Source organism: Tripterygium wilfordii, chromosome 21 (genome assembly GCF_013401445.1).
Source record: "Tripterygium wilfordii isolate XIE 37 chromosome 21, ASM1340144v1, whole genome shotgun sequence".
Lineage (NCBI taxonomy): Eukaryota > Viridiplantae > Streptophyta > Magnoliopsida > Celastrales > Celastraceae > Tripterygium > Tripterygium wilfordii.
This window is the reverse complement of record NC_052252.1, coordinates 8,239,412-8,257,347: the sequence shown is the minus strand read 5'-3', so window position 1 is coordinate 8,257,347 and position 17,936 is coordinate 8,239,412. Positions and strand designations below refer to the sequence as shown.

The 17,936-nt window shown below is 35.1% G+C and overlaps 2 protein-coding genes across 7 annotated transcripts; one reads left to right on the top strand and one right to left on the bottom strand.

Moving 5' to 3' along the window:
* Positions 1–8,597: 8,597 nt before the first annotated feature.
* LOC119989314 (transcription factor bHLH153-like) lies at positions 8,598–13,790 on the top strand. Of its 6 annotated transcripts, XM_038834752.1 has the most exons (7): positions 8,598–9,062; positions 10,082–10,263; positions 11,151–11,268; positions 12,157–12,222; positions 12,392–12,457; positions 13,158–13,205; positions 13,357–13,790. In XM_038834752.1, exons 3-7 carry the CDS (start codon positions 11,170–11,172, stop codon positions 13,498–13,500), a joined length of 423 nt encoding a protein of 140 aa, XP_038690680.1. In that variant the 5' UTR covers positions 8,598–9,062; positions 10,082–10,263; positions 11,151–11,169; the 3' UTR covers positions 13,501–13,790. The 6 variants fall into 6 exon arrangements, with proteins under 6 accessions (XP_038690680.1, XP_038690678.1, XP_038690679.1 ...); XM_038834750.1 differs by lacking the exon at positions 10,082–10,263; XM_038834751.1 differs by lacking the exon at positions 8,598–9,062 and having other exon boundaries at positions 9,130–10,263.
* A 664-nt stretch (positions 13,791–14,454) lies between these two features.
* On the bottom strand, positions 14,455–17,881 carry LOC119987631 (selenoprotein F). Its single transcript, XM_038832543.1, has 4 exons — positions 17,576–17,881; positions 16,389–16,447; positions 15,402–15,583; positions 14,455–14,913 (listed from the first exon to the last, which is right to left on the bottom strand). Exons 1-4 carry the CDS (start codon positions 17,763–17,765, stop codon positions 14,841–14,843), a joined length of 504 nt encoding a protein of 167 aa, XP_038688471.1. The 5' UTR covers positions 17,766–17,881; the 3' UTR covers positions 14,455–14,840.
* Positions 17,882–17,936: the final 55 nt, after the last annotated feature.

The window sequence follows — 17,936 nt, the reverse complement described above, 5'->3', positions numbered from 1 at the left end:
TCGCTTTATAGGTTGAAAGTAAATAACTCACCTGCATAAGGCTCCTGCAATGAATGTGATCGAATATTCACAAGCAAGATGTATGCATACATAATATGTAGAGATAATGTGTGATTTTGGCAGACAATTTTGGCAGTGGTGTATATGGTGGTAATAGATATGTTGGACAATAATGATAATAGATATGTTGTATGAATGGTTTGTAGTGTTTGGTTCAACTTTTGTTAGTATCATATATGCTGTGTAATATTCTTTGAAAAATTACATGGAGAGGTATTATGCATTTTAATTTCAACCGACACAAATAAATATTCAAAATAAAATACAAATAATATGTAAAATGAAGATAAATATTTAAAATATCAGATAATACAGATAAATATTTAACTTTGGCACCAAAACTGAAATCCCTAAAATAGAATCAGTGTTGCTAAACTTCAAGAAAGATCAAGATCACCATAACCCGATTTTTGGTTTTTCTGTTGTTGTAGATGATAACGGCATTGAAATACAGGTCGAGCATAAGAAATCCACAAAGAAAACCTATCCCCCATCTACGAGGCTCTTCCACTATCTCTACTATTCTCGTAAGTTCTACACATCTCAAGCTCTCGAGATTTCTACCACGCTAATTGACGCCTCTGATTTCGTCTCTCTCGACTAAGTGTCCGTGATCGAGTATCATGATATGATGGGCAAGGGCAGACATTGTTAGAGCCGCTATGACAACCGTCAATTTTTATGGGTAAGATTTTGGATAGATGACGATTATGCTATAAGCATAATCATCATCCAAGTCTTAATTCCAAAAATTTGGGGGTTCGCTACCTGAATCATGAGGGAATCCACTATCTGTTTTCGTTTCCACCATTTATTTCTATCTAGAATTAATATTTTTTTCAACTCTTATTGAATCTCCTCACCACCTCACTGTCATCTCTAAGTTGTACATGTTTAAACTATCTTAAATGGTTTTTCCGCAACTTATCTTTAATTGGCACTAATTTTCCCTTAGATCTAATAATTTAGTTTCTTATCATTAATTTATTCTCTCTTGTGGTCACACATCCAACAAAATATTCACATTTGTGTTGCATGCATTTTTTTGAATATATTGTCTCTTACTAGCCCGACACTCATATAATCATACATCATTCTGGATCGTATAGCTGATCTATAGATTTTCATTTAAACCTTATTCTGAATACAGTCCTCCACTTCATCGACCCGTTTTCAATCCCTATTTACTACATTTTCACTAATGTATCCGTCATCTTGAAAATCACGTCAATATATTTAAAAGATTTATTTTTTGTTTCTTTTCTACCATATTATTTAATCGTTTGTTGGTTCTTTATCAAAGAATCTACAATGCAAAAAATCAAGATTTCGCGTCCTTTTCAATGCCAATATTCTTGATTGAAAAACAAAGGAATAATTAAGCCTTGTTTCATGCCATGATTTCCGTTCAATCTTCACTCTTACGCTAAGACCCCCTCCTGGTTGTTCAAATGTTGCTGACCAACTACCGAGTCTTTGTTATGACTAGGATAAATACAAATACATGTAAATATATTTTATTTATATCAACGAGAGGTGGCATGGTGACAATCAGTTGGGTTAAGCATATGTATGTTCAAGGTTCGATTCTAATGAGAAATGTATTTCTCAATCATATTTAAAAAAATATATACCTGATTTTCGAATCAAACGTAATGAGAAGCGTATTTCAAAAAAAAAAAATATATATATATATATACACTTGTTTGTATGTATACACGTCTATATAACCAACTTTGAAGTGACTATTTTGGTGAATCGTGAGAAAATATATATTATTAAGTCTTGAAATTTTCGTAAGACTGGTAAACGCGTTATAAACTTATAGTAGTTTTTTTTAAAACAATAATTTAGCTTGTAGTAGTTTTTTTTTTAAACAGGAGAGAGGATTTGAACTCTGATCATCAAGGTAATACACATAATCTTTATCACTCCAACAAGTATTATTCAAAGTCTCCAACCAGAGTCTCGGGTTTAGCCGGTTGTAGTTGAACAAATAAACATTTGCATACATACTACACATATACGCGTTATGTATGGGGTTTGTTATAGTGACATGTAAGGTGGGCCCCTTATATACATATTGGTACTACGAAACATGAATTAACGGACAAAGTGCAAAAACCGTGTGGGTCCCACTCTGATCTGCTTTCCTCTTCTGTGGACTTTTTGCGCACGGGGCAGCGGCGGGGACCCACAAAAAAACAAACATCATAACAATCCTCTTTACTTCACCCGCACGAGATCCTCATATCCTTCACTCTCACGGTGTAGATCACGACATCTGTCGATTGAAAATATTTAACGGCCGATGCAGTAAGGAATGTATCACATGTTTGTATTGGAGCGTGGTTTTGATATATACAGAGACATTAGAGAAGAATCTTTGAGGGGACAGCTGGAGCCCACCGTCAGAAACCGCCCACCTGAATGTAGAAACTGCTTCTCAGACGGATTCCCCCCAAAATACAACCAAAGAGTAAAACATTCCTAAAATTGAATTTTCAATAAAAATATAATAATCTTTAAAAAAGAAAGGACTCAACTTTTAGTTTTAGCCATATTAAACATTTACATTGATATCTCTTAACAGATTCTTTATTTTATCTACAAAACATCGCTTTTTGACTGTTTATATAGATTCTCTATTAAGTACCACTGCATCAATATCTCTATTATAAATCTCTACAGCATTAAAATATTAGTTAATTTGGTTTCTTCTTATTTTAGTATTCTTTATGTATATTAAATTATTAATATGATTTCAAGTGAAAATTAAAATGTTTATCAAATATATTCTAGTTTGTATATTAATTTTAGACAAAATAATTATTATTAATTAAAAATAAAAACATATTAGTAAAAAATAATTAATAATAAATTAAAAAACTAAAAGCAAATATTATCAACTGCTATATTTCGAGACTTTATTGATCAATACATCCACATCCAAGATAGAGAAAGACATACTCAACTTTAAGCTGATCTTGTGGAACATTCATAACAATGCTTAAAAATATTGTTGTTTTAAATGTTTTATTGTTACGTGTTAATGTAATTCCTCATATGTGTCCTTCAAAGTTGTGTTTTAGTTCAAGTTTATCTTATTATTAAAAATTAAATAATTTGGTTTGATGGATAATTCTAAAAATATATAAATGTCAGGAGCTTACCGCGATTTACATCTCCATATTTGGTTATCTATTTTATCTAATATGCACACTTTAGAGACATCATTGCAAGCACTGACGGAGCCACAGAGGACCCATGGGGCAAGTGCAGCCCCTGGATTTTGACAAACAAATTACTACATATACATATAAGTTTACATAGTTAACGGCATACTGGTGACTGCTCTGGTGGCCATTAACGTTTTAGTTGAGTTCAAGACCCAGCCGCCCCGGTTCTACCCTCATCGGCCACATGCCCATACTTACTTTGTGCTTTTTTTAATTGCATTTATTATTTGTTTAATATTTTGTCTAGGTGGCATGAGGAGAAGTGTGGGGACTATTTAATACAAAATGGTGGCATGAGGAGAAGTGTGGGGACTATTTAATACAAAATGGACACGTATCATTTTGGCATCAATAATTGGTGTTGTTCCTATTGGCTATTTTTGTTTCTTCATTTATTTTATTTTGCCTATTTTAGCCTTTTAGCTTTAGATTAACTATTCCTCTAAAGTATTAAGAATTGTGTTGTTCTTTATTCAATACTTAACAAAGGTGGTTTCCTATTCAATTTATTTATCTAAAAAATAAATTTAATCGTTTTGTTTATTTCATTCAATTTAAGCTATTCCTAGTATTTTATTCCTGTTTCAAAAGTTATTAGGCATACATTCAGTCAGGGAAAACAAGGCTAATTACAGTTAAATTATAGCTACTTACTCTAATATTTTTTATTTTACTTATTATATGTCAATTTCTAGTAATATAAAACAATGTATATAATTCAATTATAACAGCTCTAGTATTACAGACCAAGTTATGTTACTAATTAATATATAAATAATTAAAAAAAAATTCAGAGGCATTGCCTTCGAACCCTCACAATGCCCCCCATTACAAATCCTTACTACATCTTGCAAGTGCTCTTAGAGCACCTGCAGCAGAGTATGTTAACAGATTCCCTAAAATACAGATAAAATGTCACTTTCCCTTATTTTACAGATTCTCTATCCAATCAACACTACATCAGATTACTTATCATATTCTCTACTTCATTAAAATAATATTTATTTCTCTTTATTTTATTATTTTATTGATATAATTTTATTTTATTTTAAAATATCTAAAATAATAATAAATTCAACTCAGTCTCCACCTTCCCTGCACCACCACACCACAGCCGCCTACCTTCTTTCCATCATCAACAACAACCTGGTCAATATGACAACCATTTCCAACAACAATGATGCCACCTTTGACAGCAGATGAATTATTTTGGGCAAATAATACTCAATCTCCAATCTCAGCATACAGTCTTTATTTCTATTCTCACCTGGGTTTTTCCCCATGTCTAGTCCAAGATGGAGAAATCAATAGTCAGGATCAGGTCCTGCAGGCTCTTGACGAGGTCGATTGCAGGTCTGTAACAGATCTTGGGTACTTGGTAGGGCAGGAAGAAGGGAGAGTTTGATAGAGAGACTCGTTGATGAGGGAGAAAATGATGAACAAGGGAAAGCCGATGAGAGAGAGAATGAGAGAAAAAATTGGGTGGTTCTGATTATGGGTTTCCAAGGAGTAGAGTTATTGTCTTTGGTTTTTGATCGGTGGTTCCTAATCATGGCTGTGGAGCTTCGTCGTCGGCCCCATACATGACGTCGGATGTGCAGGCGACATCGGAGAAGATATGCGTCGTGTTGAAGATCACGTGAACATGAACGAGAGAGGATGTGGGACAGAGGTGAGAGTGGATGTCAGAACGAAGAGAGAGATCTATTATTTGTCATTATTTTATATTTACATAACGCTACAGTGGTTCCCTAGATGTAGGGAACCACTGTAGCAAGTCTTTATAATAGGGGAAGTTTAGGGAATCTGATGCAGAGGTGTTTTTTGACAAATTCTCTATAATTGTTCCCTATTTTACAGACAGACTCATGTTTAGGTAATCTGCTGTGGATGCTCTTAGCCCCATAAGTTTAAGTTTGGCTCAAGGCTCAAGCTACAATGATGAGTTGGCGGCTTGCCATACGAGTGTCATACGGTACTCATTAGCATTGTCCGTTTATAATATATATACATATATATATATTAGTCATATTAATACTAAACTTGAATAAATTCCAAACCAGCTAGTAACATGAAAAAAAGGCAAGGATAAGAAAATTTTACACTAATTGTTTGTTAATTTTGTAAGGTAATTTGAGTTTATTTGAGCTGAATTTCCGAAATGAGTTGCCGAATTTCATAAATGAGTTGCTGAAAATCATAATGGTCTGAAGGAGTTTTGTCCGAAATGGTAGAATCTAGGAATTTATTGTTAGAGCTATTTTATTCTATTTTAAAATAGTTTATTAACTAATGGCCTAGATTTTAGTTGGATAACCTTAGAAGAGGCTCAGGAGATTTCAAAGTTTACAGCCTACGCATTACTAAATTGTCTCAGACACATTCCCAGTAATTTTACGACAAATAGAATCCAAACCTGACTTTCTCCTGCACTTTGAGAATTAAGCCACCTTTCCATGTTCATAAAACAAAACAGGTTAAGAATGCTAGCCATCGGCTTTTTTCCCTTTATAGCAAGCATGAGACGTACATTCTAGGAGAGTGGAGCATGCTACATGTTCTAGTGCTCCATCAACCCCTATGAAGAGATATCATGATCGGAGTTCATTCCCATGATCCACACAACTTGAAGATGCGGCAGTTACAGGAGAATTTGGTCCAATAACTCAAGCAAAGATCAAGCATGCAGTTTTTCATGATCTACCACGACATGATGTGCCAAGATCATGCCATGGAAACAGGAGATAATGACCACCATAAAGAAAACATAAAAGACTATAAAAGAAGAATAAGCAAGATTTGCAAGTACCATGCGTCAAACACAAACTCCGCGTCTCTAAACTTTATCCTATACATTAGCATGACTCTGGTCAACTAATTTAGCTCAAGTTTTTCCCTTTTTCTGACCTCCGTGACTGTAGCCTCCATGAATATGATGTTTGTCTTAGCTTGTAAAGCACATTATTCCATACATTCTAGGATGTATTCCCAATGAAAATCCTAATACATTTCAGTAATGTGTTGTTTTCGTTTTGTTTAATAGAAGTACTCTCATTCGGACATTAGTTTTCTATCTCTTTTTTTTCTCACTTGACACTAGGTAAATTTAAGTCATTTTCAGGAAGGTAACTCTTGAAAACCAACGATTTTGTGTTCTCAAACTGTACACAGCTTGTTGAGTGTGCAAATCCCATATTAATTTTTTTTGAACTAGCAACAAGTCCTGACACGCTCACAGCACACATCATCACATCCTAGGATTAAACACTCCTGCTTCTGAGAATCGAAATCGGAAGATCTCCTGTACACCGTAGAAGATCACCAACAATAGTGAATTATGAATAGATGCAATCAATAAATCCTTTTTATATAGTAAAAATAAAATACCTACGCATACAAAAGTATTGAATATTAATTATCTTACTTCATCGTTATATTAAAAACCTTTAGAGTTGCTAATGAACTCCAAATAAAATTAGGCCTTTGAATTTGAACTACTCGGTCCAATGACAATGTAGTACAATAATATTTATCATTTTATAAATATGCATGGCTATTGAGTATCAATTAGAGATATACATCGCAGATGTAGGAACATTTGACAAATTTGAATCATTTGAGGGGATTTTGTGATCTTTCTAAATTGTTAGTGCAAATCTAAATTGCGCAATCGAATAGGTGACCGATTTTTAAATGATTATTTTACATATTCCATAGAAAAAGAGTTCAACTACTACTAATCATGTTGAAATATGACCTTTTCAAATATGAAAACTCATAAATAACAATGGTGATAAATAAATATGTAAAATTTTATTCCTTGAAATTATTATTAGTGATTATTTTTGTGTCATATAAATAATCCAAAAATATATTCTGGAGGTGCTGCCCCCAAACCTCCATTGCTTGATTATACCCCCCAATGAGTTCAAACCATGGATCCGCACTACTGTGGGATACTTCTACGAGCATTCGTACCCTTCCCACATGATTTTATTTCAATAAATGATCTCGTCTTCCCCACTCAACCAAGTATCTTTTTTTATTTTGGAAGAGTGAATATCCAAGTATCATCTAATCTACTTGGTTACTTTGGTACTCTGTCTCCTAAATTAAAGATGTTTTATGGGTTCGAATACGAGAGACATGATAATTTTTAAAGTAAAATAGCGAGGGGAGGGTACGAATACCCGTAGAGGTATCCTACAATGAAGAATAATTTTGAATGCAAAACACGCATCCGCACAAACAATTCAAGTACCAAAATATTTGGGATGTAAATTAACTAAAATTTCTTTCATTTCTCGCATATTCATAAAAAAAACAATAGTGCTAGATAGCTCATGGGAGCCCAAGCCTCTTAAACGAAATTTTAAAATGTTTTAACTCTCGAAATACATGTTAAATTTTTAAAAAAATTACATATTCAGAATCAACTCATAAAACTCTTTCTAACAAGATCCATTGTTGAAGAGTTTTATCGGGTAAATCTTAATTCCATTGTTTTTTTCAATGAAAATTTAAAAACAAATGAATTCAGAACTAAAACAATGAATTCTAAACTGTGCTTTAAAAAATAATAGAATCTATATTAAAACAATAAATTTTAGACAATGAATTATGGGATAAAAGAGTGTGAATAAAACTATTTCATTGATTAAATCAATGGATTAACTTGTTGGGCTCCCATGAACTACCAAACATATGAATTACATGTCATTTTCGGGAAAAAAATATGTTGACGCTCATTTTTTAGAGAGAACATTTATCTTTTTTTATCAAGTAAAATAACAACCGTTTATATCTTATAATCTGACCGTTGAAAAATTGAACAGGCGGTACTCCCCCATTGGAGAAATGAAAGGATGGTGACACTCATTTTTGGTAAATATAAAATCAATTGGGCAATACAAAATATAAAAGTAAAAATAAGGCATTTTGGACAGTTTTTTCTTGGAAGATAATAGTATGACTATTACGGTAATTAAAAAGTTTAAAAGAAAAGAGCCAAGAGCATGGCGGACCAGTGGAGAGTTTCTTCTTTCTTTGCTAGTTTATGGGTTCACAAGTCATTTTCATATCAACAGTTGCAAAGAGTGACTTGATCTCTGAGAGTTAAATCAACCACTCTCTTTTTTGCTTGGTTGGATATTAGCTGTCAAATTAAAAAACAAACCTTAATTAAAATATAATATAAAAAACTGTTTTTATCTAAATTTTTTTTAGAAGGGTTTTTATCTAAATTAATAAATTATGAGTATTAACATATTTTCAAAACTTTATATATTCAGCTCCAAAACCCCCCTGCTCAGCTCCTCTCCTCGTCCCCAAAAAAAACCCTCACTCTCTCTCTCTCTGCCTTCCCGTTCCAACATCTATATACATCACTCAAAATCTTAATCTCTACTGCATTGGTTTTGGTGAAATTTCACGAATTTCGTGTTCTAAAGCCTTCGTTTGGTGATTGATTCCCGGAAGCACCGGAAAGAGCTTAGTTGTTTGAATAAAGTTTTCATCTTTAAGTCGGAAATACTGACAAAAATAGCTCAAAGTTTCTATCTTTAAAGAGAGAGAGAGGACTTTTGAGTTTCTTGTTTTTTGTTGACAAAAAATTGCAAGTAAAGCCATTTTCTTCGGCTTTTTGCCCAAGATTTTACTGAATTTGGTGGATTTTCGAGGTGGGTCTTTGAGGGTTTTGGGCGTTTAGAGGAAGTTGATTTTTTTGTTGTGAGCTTGTTTGGCAATGCAGACTTTGATTCCTTGGTGAGTTCTTGAACTACTGCAATTTCTCTTCCTCACTATGTACATATTCTAATTCAGTGTTTTTGTATCTTTAATTGCACGGTTGTTTAACTGAAAATCGAATCGCTCTTGCTGTTCTGTTCTCTGTACTCAAGGTTTTGCTTCAAAAGCATATATCTTTTTTTTCTTTTGTCCATTGCAATTGTGGGTTTCGTTATTTGATCAGCATGAAATGATGGACGTTTTTTTCTGCATAATAATTGTTTTGTGTAGGTTGATTTTTTTAATTGATTGATGTTCTTTTGATATAAAATAATGGTGGATGGGTATGGGGTAGTTGCTTAGTCTTGTGTTCATGTATGGTTCTCTAATTTCTGATATGGACCCACAAGAGTAATCATATTTATTTGTTTCGTTCTTAGATTATGTTCTTTATCAGACTCACATAAGATCATTATGACCCAAAATACCGGGGTTTTGATAGGTACTGATGATGGATACTTTGATGCATGCTTCCGTTTATTAATCAATTGACAATAACTTGTCCTGTTTAAAAATGTTTTGATGGAGGGTGAGGATTCGCCTAGAGATTGTGTTCGTCAATCATGTGCATTGTTTATTCTTTTTATTTTACTAATTTTTTAATGATGAGTTGGTGACTATGCTTCTCATTGATTGACGGAACTGTTGTTTGTTTGTAGGGCAACCTTTATGTGATTAGGGTGATGCCTTATTTTAATTTTATAATTGTGAATCTTCTGGTTATAGTATTGTATATGTATATATGTTTAAGTATACCAGTCAAGCATTGAATGGAGGGTTAACTTCTGACCAAACAGTGGATGTCTTTGTTTTGTTTATCATGTGCACATCGATATTGCTACTAGCCTACTATATTCTTATATATGTGGTGTGCGATTCATATAATAATAGATTGTTTTAAGGAACATATAAAACAGAATTAGACTAACTGCGAACAAAATGTTTGTGTTAGATCCTCGATGCTTCGTCAGTCATTATAATTTCTTTTGTTATCGCAGCAGGGTCGGCCTTGTGAATTGTAGCTGCTCGGATGCTTCACAATAATGTTTTGTGGGAGTAGAACCCTAGACCAGTGACCTACCCTTTATGAGAGAAGATAACCATCATAGTGTAGAAAATTTATAACTTTCCACCAACTCATTACTCATATGTTCTTATTTTTTGGGGGGACCTTCATTTAGTACGTCTTTCTTTCCTAATAAACTTGGCATCTCACATGTTTTGCAGAATTATTTTATTGAAGAACTCTACTGATGACGCACATATATACTATATTGCTGAATTTCTGTTTGTCTTTTGCTTAACCTTGTAGGGAAATTTTTTCAAAATGTCTACAAGTTGAAGACCAGAAAGTATAGAAACATAGTGTATTACACTTCATATGAACATTTTTCTGCTAATTTTCCACATTTTATGTTACTTGTGTTTCCTGGTTTCTTATCCTTCGAAAGAGCATATTCTCATTTGACCTTTTAAGTAATGGTTTGAATCATATTGAAAACCATTAGAAAATTTTGAGGTTCATATTGTCATAGCTTAGAGTGGAATTGTGACCCAGTGGTGGAGTTGTAGGAGTGCAACCTAGATGTCACAAATTCAATTCTTGAAAACACTCTCTCCATGTATTATGTGTGAGTAAGGTCTGCATACATCATATTTGTTGCCAACCCATCCCACTACGGGAGCCTTGTTCATGTGATTTGTTTACTTTTACCGGCGAACATGTTATGCTATGGTAGAGTTGTAGGGGTGCAACCTAGAGGTCACAAGTTCAATTTCTGAAAATAGCATCTCCACATATTATGTAGGGGTAAGGTTTGCCCTACATCCTGTCTGTCTCCGACCCCACCCATTGCGGGTGCCTTGTGCATGGCAGTTGTGGCAACTCTAAAAGGCCTATCAAAGGAACTTTTAGTTGCAGAATGCCTTAGAACTGTGTAACTTGTACAACGCTCTTGGTGGGTAATGATTTTTTTCTTCTTCCCTTTCGGTGTAAAATGTGGCCTACCTTTGTTATTTATATATGCTGTTATGCTCCTTTAATTTTTAGTTGCATTGCTTTACCAGGAAGAATAAGGAGGAGAAGATGATGGAAAATAAAGGGGGTCCTTGTTCTGTTGATCAAGGCAGCTTTACTTCGCTCTCATCCAAACGACACAAAGGCGATGTGTCGATCTCGCCCAAGGTTTGTATTTAACATTGTTATGTTTCCCTCACTGGTTGTACTGTCTCCTCATTCCTTTTGATGCCCGCACTTGGAAATATATGCTACTTTTATCACTTGCTTCTTGAGTTCTTAAACATGCTAAGCTTTAGTCAGAACTAACTGCAGTTTGTTGTCTAAGTTTTGGTATGCTGCGGTCTCTTTCTTTCTTGGCAGTTTGTGTTTTGCCACCATTTTGGTTCAGGGGCTATCACTTTGCTTTACACAAGGCAAGACATAGTTAGGCAAAAAGCATCTCAAAGAAAGTCACTAAAGTAGTAGTGATCTGACTTAGCAGTTCTATCTTAAGCAATTGCCTTAGTACCTGAAATGGGGAAGATGAAAAAATCAATGTAGGAAAAGAGGGGCAATTGGTGCTAGTAAAGCCATTCCTTAATAATATAATGAATTTCCCACCATTTTGGTTGATATTGCTATCGTGTTTCATTCGTAAGGCTCCTATCACTGTGGCTTGTGAGGTCTGAGTAAGCCAAGTCCTACATGGCTGCTTCCTTGGTTGAAGATACTAATGCCTAGGCTGTAATGAAACACCTTATTTAATCTGTAAATTATCACTGCACATGAGATTTACATGACTTCGTTAATTTTCACAGTCGAATTGAGTTTGGAAAGAAGTTAACGGCTTTGGTAGGTCATCATCTTTACCATATTTGGATATTCGAAACTTGAAGGTGGTACTGATTGCTGTTTTTTGTTATTGTGCTGATTTTTCTCACTGTACTATATGATTTGTGTATTTTTCATTAAAGAAAAAAGGTAAGCACAACTCTCCCACAGTGAAGTATTGGAGACCTACACGCTCTGGTTTTTGTGCCTTGTGGTAGTTTCTAATTTACCTTTTGGTTACAGGAGAGGAAAGAGAAGCTTAGTGAACGAATAGTGGCTCTACAGCAGCTTGTTTCACCATACGGAAAGGTAAATGCATTTGAATAATTGTAACTTGGAGAATTCACATGTATTCTCGTGCATTCCCCTGCTTAAAAGAAATATTGGCTCATGCCACGAATATTGCCTTTAATTTGATTACGAAGCCCCATACTGGATTTTCCCCGGTCCTGGTTTCAACGCTTGAAATTTTGTGCAGACGGATACGGCATCTGTCCTGCTGGAGGCAATGGATTACATACGTTTCCTTCATGAACAAGTGAAGGTTTGTGTTTTTCTTGCTAGGTTTGCAAAATTTTCTGATAACTTATTTGTTTGGATTTGATCATACTTGAACAGCAAAATGGGAAACTGAGATTTGTGTAAAGCGTAAGGTCATGAAAAAAAAACCTTCTGCCCTGAATCTCTTTTATAGGTGATTAGGATTAGGAGATATAACGTGGTGATGATAACTAGACAACAGCTGCACAAAGTCAACTAATTATAACAAAACCCTAATTTCTAGCAAACACAACTAATTAACATATATCCTTAGTTTATAACTATTAGAATGAATTTGGCTATTAGAACTACCTTCCATTCATAGTTTACTTGGTAGATATTGCAAAGCACTTTCAATCATAATGCGATACCCAATCAATCAGAGAAGTTCACCATGGTTCTTTATCAGTAATTTGTGCACTTTAGCCAAACCGTGCTTTCTGCCCTGTTATCCTCGTCTTGTCTAACTTCAATATTTTTTGTTGAATTCTTACTTTTTTGCTTCAAAAAACAACCTTTCAATATATTATGCCATGGGCGATTGAAGTTTGAGCTCCTGTTGGTTTTCAAGACTAATGTCTACAATTTGATTTCTGTTCTGGCCTTAAATATTTCTGCTGCACACAACCAGCTCTTAGCTGTTTCTTTGGTGTCCTTATCTGGTTATGTTTGCTCACGGTATACCTATTCTGGTGCGGTTCCAGGTGTTGAGTGCTCCTTTTCTCCAAAGTACACCAACAGCTAAAATGCAGGTAATCATGAGCTTTTGCTAAACAACTTTTCTATTGTATACACGTGCATGGTGAGGTTTCTGGTTTCATTTTTCTGGCACTGTTGAGACTCGGCATGATTTGAGTGAGAGCTAGGGGATAACTTTTAAGCCTTTTTGATTGTGTCCTGCAGGAAGTTGAGCAATGCAGTTTGAGAAATAGAGGTTTGTGTCTTGTCCCAGTTGCTTATACCATGGGAGTTGCACGCAGCAATGGTGCAGATATCTGGGCTCCTATCAAGACTACGTCTCCAAAGTCTGGGAACTCTTTCTCATGATCACGGTGACATGATTCATACTCGGTTTCTTGTGTTGCAAAAATGAATACACAATGAATTTAGTGTGGCAGATGCAGCTATTGAACCATATCTGTCGTGATGAGGGTATTTGTCATAACATGTGCTAGATGCAATCCCGTTCATTTTATGCTGGTGACGGGATCAAATGCAGTCTGGTACGATAATATATGTAATATGTACTTCTATGCTGATTATGCAACATGTATATTTGCGGACAATCCTAACAAATTATTTAGTTAATACATGGAGAGGGAAATTGTGGTTTGTTTTCTTGTTTGAACTTGTGCTAAACCTGTATTGTCAACTGCAAAAAAAAATAAATTAAAAATGCCTAGTGCTACTGCTCCTTGCGGTGATGGTAAATGCTCGAGATCTTCAATTTATGACTCTTATTTCTGACTCTACATGTGTTCATAACATCGATTACTATAATGTCACGAGTTCTATCGGCAACGCCAAAGCCAGGTGCGTGTTTCTGGAATTTATAGTGTGCAATTCTGCTGCTGCCCTGTTTGTGTACAAAGTACAAACAAGTTAGACTGGGGGGTCACCTGCCAAAATCTGTGTTAGTATCTGTCTTCACGGAGGTCACTCTGCACTTCTCTCATGCTCTTTATCATTTGACACAGGATTGTGATGTAGGAATGACCAGTTATCTCTAGAGACATTAGGGTTTGCATAGTCAAATCTTCAAAAGTCATGCAATATAATTTAAGGTGACAGACTATGAAGTCATCACCCAATTTGTATTGTCAATTTGCTTTCAAGCTTAAGGTGAAAAGATGACAAACAGATTTACTGCAGAGGCTTATCCAGTAAGTGTAGATAAAAAATTATGGGGGCTTCATACAACCCTTAAGATGGCAGTCACGTTAAAAAAAAAAAGCAACATTCCATTTGAGGTAGAACCACCTTACTCGCTGGAAGATAATGTGCCGCAATAACTAGGTGAAATGTATTTTCATTCTAGGAGTCGGACGGAATTTTTAGCTCATCCAGCAATAAAGGTTCCAGTAAAAGTCTAGAGATGTAAGTATGTAACACAAAGCAATAAATCCACAATTCGACCAGAAAGGAAATTACAATATGGATGCACTCAGTCACTTGGAGTTGCGTTTGAAGATTCTCAACACAATATTCTGTGCCACATATTGCCAGACGAGCTTATCCCTGCATACTCTGTCATTGTCCTGAAATATGTCTGTTTCGAGTTTTTTCCAGTACCTTTTTCCCATTTTTATCGGAGAAGAAACGCGAGCAGAGATATACTTCAGAAACAAAAGGTTGCAGCATCTCAGAAGATCAAATCAACCACCACGTTAGATAGCTGAAGCAGGTTTAACCTTTTCCCGCATGAACTGCAGTATGTGCTCGCGTTTCCAATTGTCAATTCTGCAAAGTGGAAAAGTAACAAAGGAAAATCAGTAAATAGAAAATATATTGTACCTCAGAAACGGGAGCTCCAAAATCCCCAAGACAAAGTGCATACATTTTATTTCTACCTTTGGATCATAGAGTGTACATACCACAATGTCACCTTCCTCACACATTGATGGCTATTTGTTAAACAACTGATTATGATTCTAAGGCAGCTAGACTTATTGGATATCGGTTGAATCAAAGGCATACCACATGAAAAGACCGCATTAATGTCACTCTCTAAAACAACATAATACTTTCAAAGAGACAAGTCAGGCATAATGCATGTTTCACTACTTTATGGGGTGCAGCAATGAAAAGGTATCAATCAGCAAAGCTATGAGAATAGATTTGCTAGCTTGAAGTTCTCAAAGTAAATATCATGAGTCACATGATGCCAGTATGCCACTAAACCATAACTGTGCAAGACCAGAAGTCAAAGTACCAGAGAAGCAGCTCACCTAATAGTTTCCTTATGTTGGCCATCATTATCCAACATAATCAACTTTGGAGGTGAATTGAAAAGATACTGAACTTTGACGGTGGGAAACTTATCCTTCTCCTCTTCAATAAAAGCAACAATTTCAGGATAAAAAACCAATTTCCTCATGCAAACCTCCAGTACCGCACCGGTGTAAGTAACCTGCATTGCAAGATATTCAGAAGCATCGTTGCTTCTTTTTGTCATCATAAGCAAAGATTAAAGGAGTGATTTGGTGACTCTCACTCTGTTTACATACGTGACAGCAAAATGAAACAGTATAATTAATGGTTGAGATATATGCAAGTAATACAGAATTAAACAGCAAATTTGAAATCACTTGCTACTGGATAACATAAATTTGAAATGTTTTAAAACAAGCATGATAACAGTGGTGATTTTCCAACCTACCTTCTCTCTCAATCACAATCCCCAAGAAGCCCCCTGCCAACCCACCAGCAATCTAAGGACCTTTTCCAGAATTGCCTTAGGCAAATGAAAAAAAAAAATGGAAGAACCCCAAATTTCTGAAGCTATGTAGTCATATATGGTCCAATCACCAATGAAAGTTATTTCCAGTCGATTGGTTTGAGCAGACCTAACCAAAACAATTTCCAAGAAGTTGCTATGTAATGTTAATTAGGACGACAACATTTTCTCCTTAGTTTTTGCTTTAGTAAGTCTAACCTGTTGTATTTAAACCAAAAACTGAGTGGGTAATATGAACTTCGCCAATTTCTACTTGAAAATAAGAAAAATGAAGAAAGAGTAAACGCGAGGCTGCATTTTAAGTACTAGGTACATGTATTAACTATTAACCAGTGCTTTACAGTTACCAAAGCCTATATAATAGCTCATTTTACTTTTCAAACAAGAATGGAGATATAGGTGAGAGTAACGGGCAAATAGATGAATTTCTTAAGGCAGTTTCAACTTTCAAGTTTGAAGAATAGTTTTGAGTGTCTACCTTGCTCATGGAATCATCAGAATCCTCCGTGCAACACTTCAAACAGTCAGATACCAATTCTGCAGCCAAAACTTTAATTTTAGAATATATTTTCTTAAATGGCACTTTCAATATATTTAGCCATGATGGAAATATTCTACCAAATCCGCAAGCAAGCTCCAACCTAGAAGATAAGTTAAATAAACTAAAAAGGAATATGTAACCAAAACAATATCCCATTATACTGCCTCTAGTTGAATTATAGATCTTCGAGAAACTAGTGTCATTGTTGGACTTCTACTCTGATATACAAGTGATAGATGCACCTCTACATAATGCAAAGCCATCACAAGTTTCTTGCCATAATCAATTATGTCTTAACAGTGAGTTTCCTGCTTCTGTCATGCAATGCAACAGCTGTTGACTGACATACTTCAATCAATTTTTCCATAATCATATGTTCTTCTCTCTATATATTTTACTCATGCCTACAGCCTGGTGAAGGACTAATTTTGATGGCTGAATAAACCTCGCAGCAAAAGTCAAGTAGAAGGACCGGGTTTCTATCAGCAGTACATGCATGATCAAGTGCTCTTCATGCTCATGCTTCAGCATAACAACATCTGTTAAGAAAACTTGACAATGGGATATTTCATTGCTTCCTCATCTAGTTCAAATAAAGCAACAACACAACAAAAGCAGTTTTTTTAGACTCAAACTTCTGTTATATCAATAAATACTTTTAGCTTACTACTCAAATATTCCCTAGAATTTCTTTGCCCCAGCAGAAACACTTTCCCCCAAAAGAGTTTTCTGTCAAAACAAACCGAGTCATTTCAGACACTTGCTTAAAGAAATATGGTCAAAGAGTAATTGGTGTCAATTAACTACATACAGATTCTTAATTCTTTTGTGATTTCCATCCATATCCACAAACCCACTTGACAGTCCTAAATGATAAACCTACAACTGGGAAATGGAAAAGGAAAAAAATTATCAATTTCTTGCTGCCAAACCAATAATTGCGATATCCAGCAGTCAAATCCCAATTATTGCTCAATGAAGGAACTGTGACATAATAAATTTCAAACCCAATAGAAGGAAAAATAAATCCATGAAAATTGAAGTAGCAATAACAAATGTAAATCTTAAGTCAAAACAAAGCAGCAATACATATTTTTATGCGAAAACCCAGATAGTGAATATACCTTGGTCCTTAACATACTCGGAAAGAGTGTTGCAGTCGGAGCAGAGAGCAAGACCGGTGAACCCCAGATCCTCACATTCTCTGGAGCTCAGTTTCTCTCTTGACGACACGGTTGAAGATACAACAAGTATCACAAGAACTAACGACGGTATAACATAATTCTTCCGCAGAATAACATCCATCAAACCCATCTCTCCTTTTCTTCTCTCGTTATGGATCGATCGAAGCCGCTCAGCTGCCCGAGTCTTGACGATATGTTCGATACTGGAAGTCCGGGATCTCTCTATCAAATCTCGATCGGCACCAAACGGCGACATTTTAACTAGTAGGAAAATATTTAGTACTGTATGAAACTTGGGCCT

What these genes read in the sequence shown, in the direction of transcription:
- LOC119989314 (XM_038834750.1), top strand. Translation starts at nt 9,043, where the DNA reads ATGCAGACTTTGATTCCTTG. An exon ending in TTGTTTCACCATACGGAAAG is followed by an intron (nt 12,223 to 12,391) that starts GTAAATGCATTT and finishes AATTTTGTGCAG; the next exon opens with ACGGATACGGCATCTGTCCT. An exon ending in CACCAACAGCTAAAATGCAG is followed by an intron (nt 13,206 to 13,356) that starts GTAATCATGAGC and finishes TGTGTCCTGCAG; the next exon opens with GAAGTTGAGCAATGCAGTTT.
- LOC119987631 (XM_038832543.1), bottom strand. Translation starts at nt 17,765, where the DNA reads ATGGGTTTGATGGATGTTATTCTGCGGAAGAATTATGTTATACCGTCG. An exon ending in CGAGTATGTTAAGGACCAAG is followed by an intron (nt 16,448 to 17,575) that starts GTATATTCACTA and finishes TTTTGGCTGCAG; the next exon opens with AATTGGTATCTGACTGTTTG. An exon ending in CTGATGATTCCATGAGCAAG is followed by an intron (nt 15,584 to 16,388) that starts GTAGACACTCAA and finishes CTTGCAATGCAG; the next exon opens with GTTACTTACACCGGTGCGGT.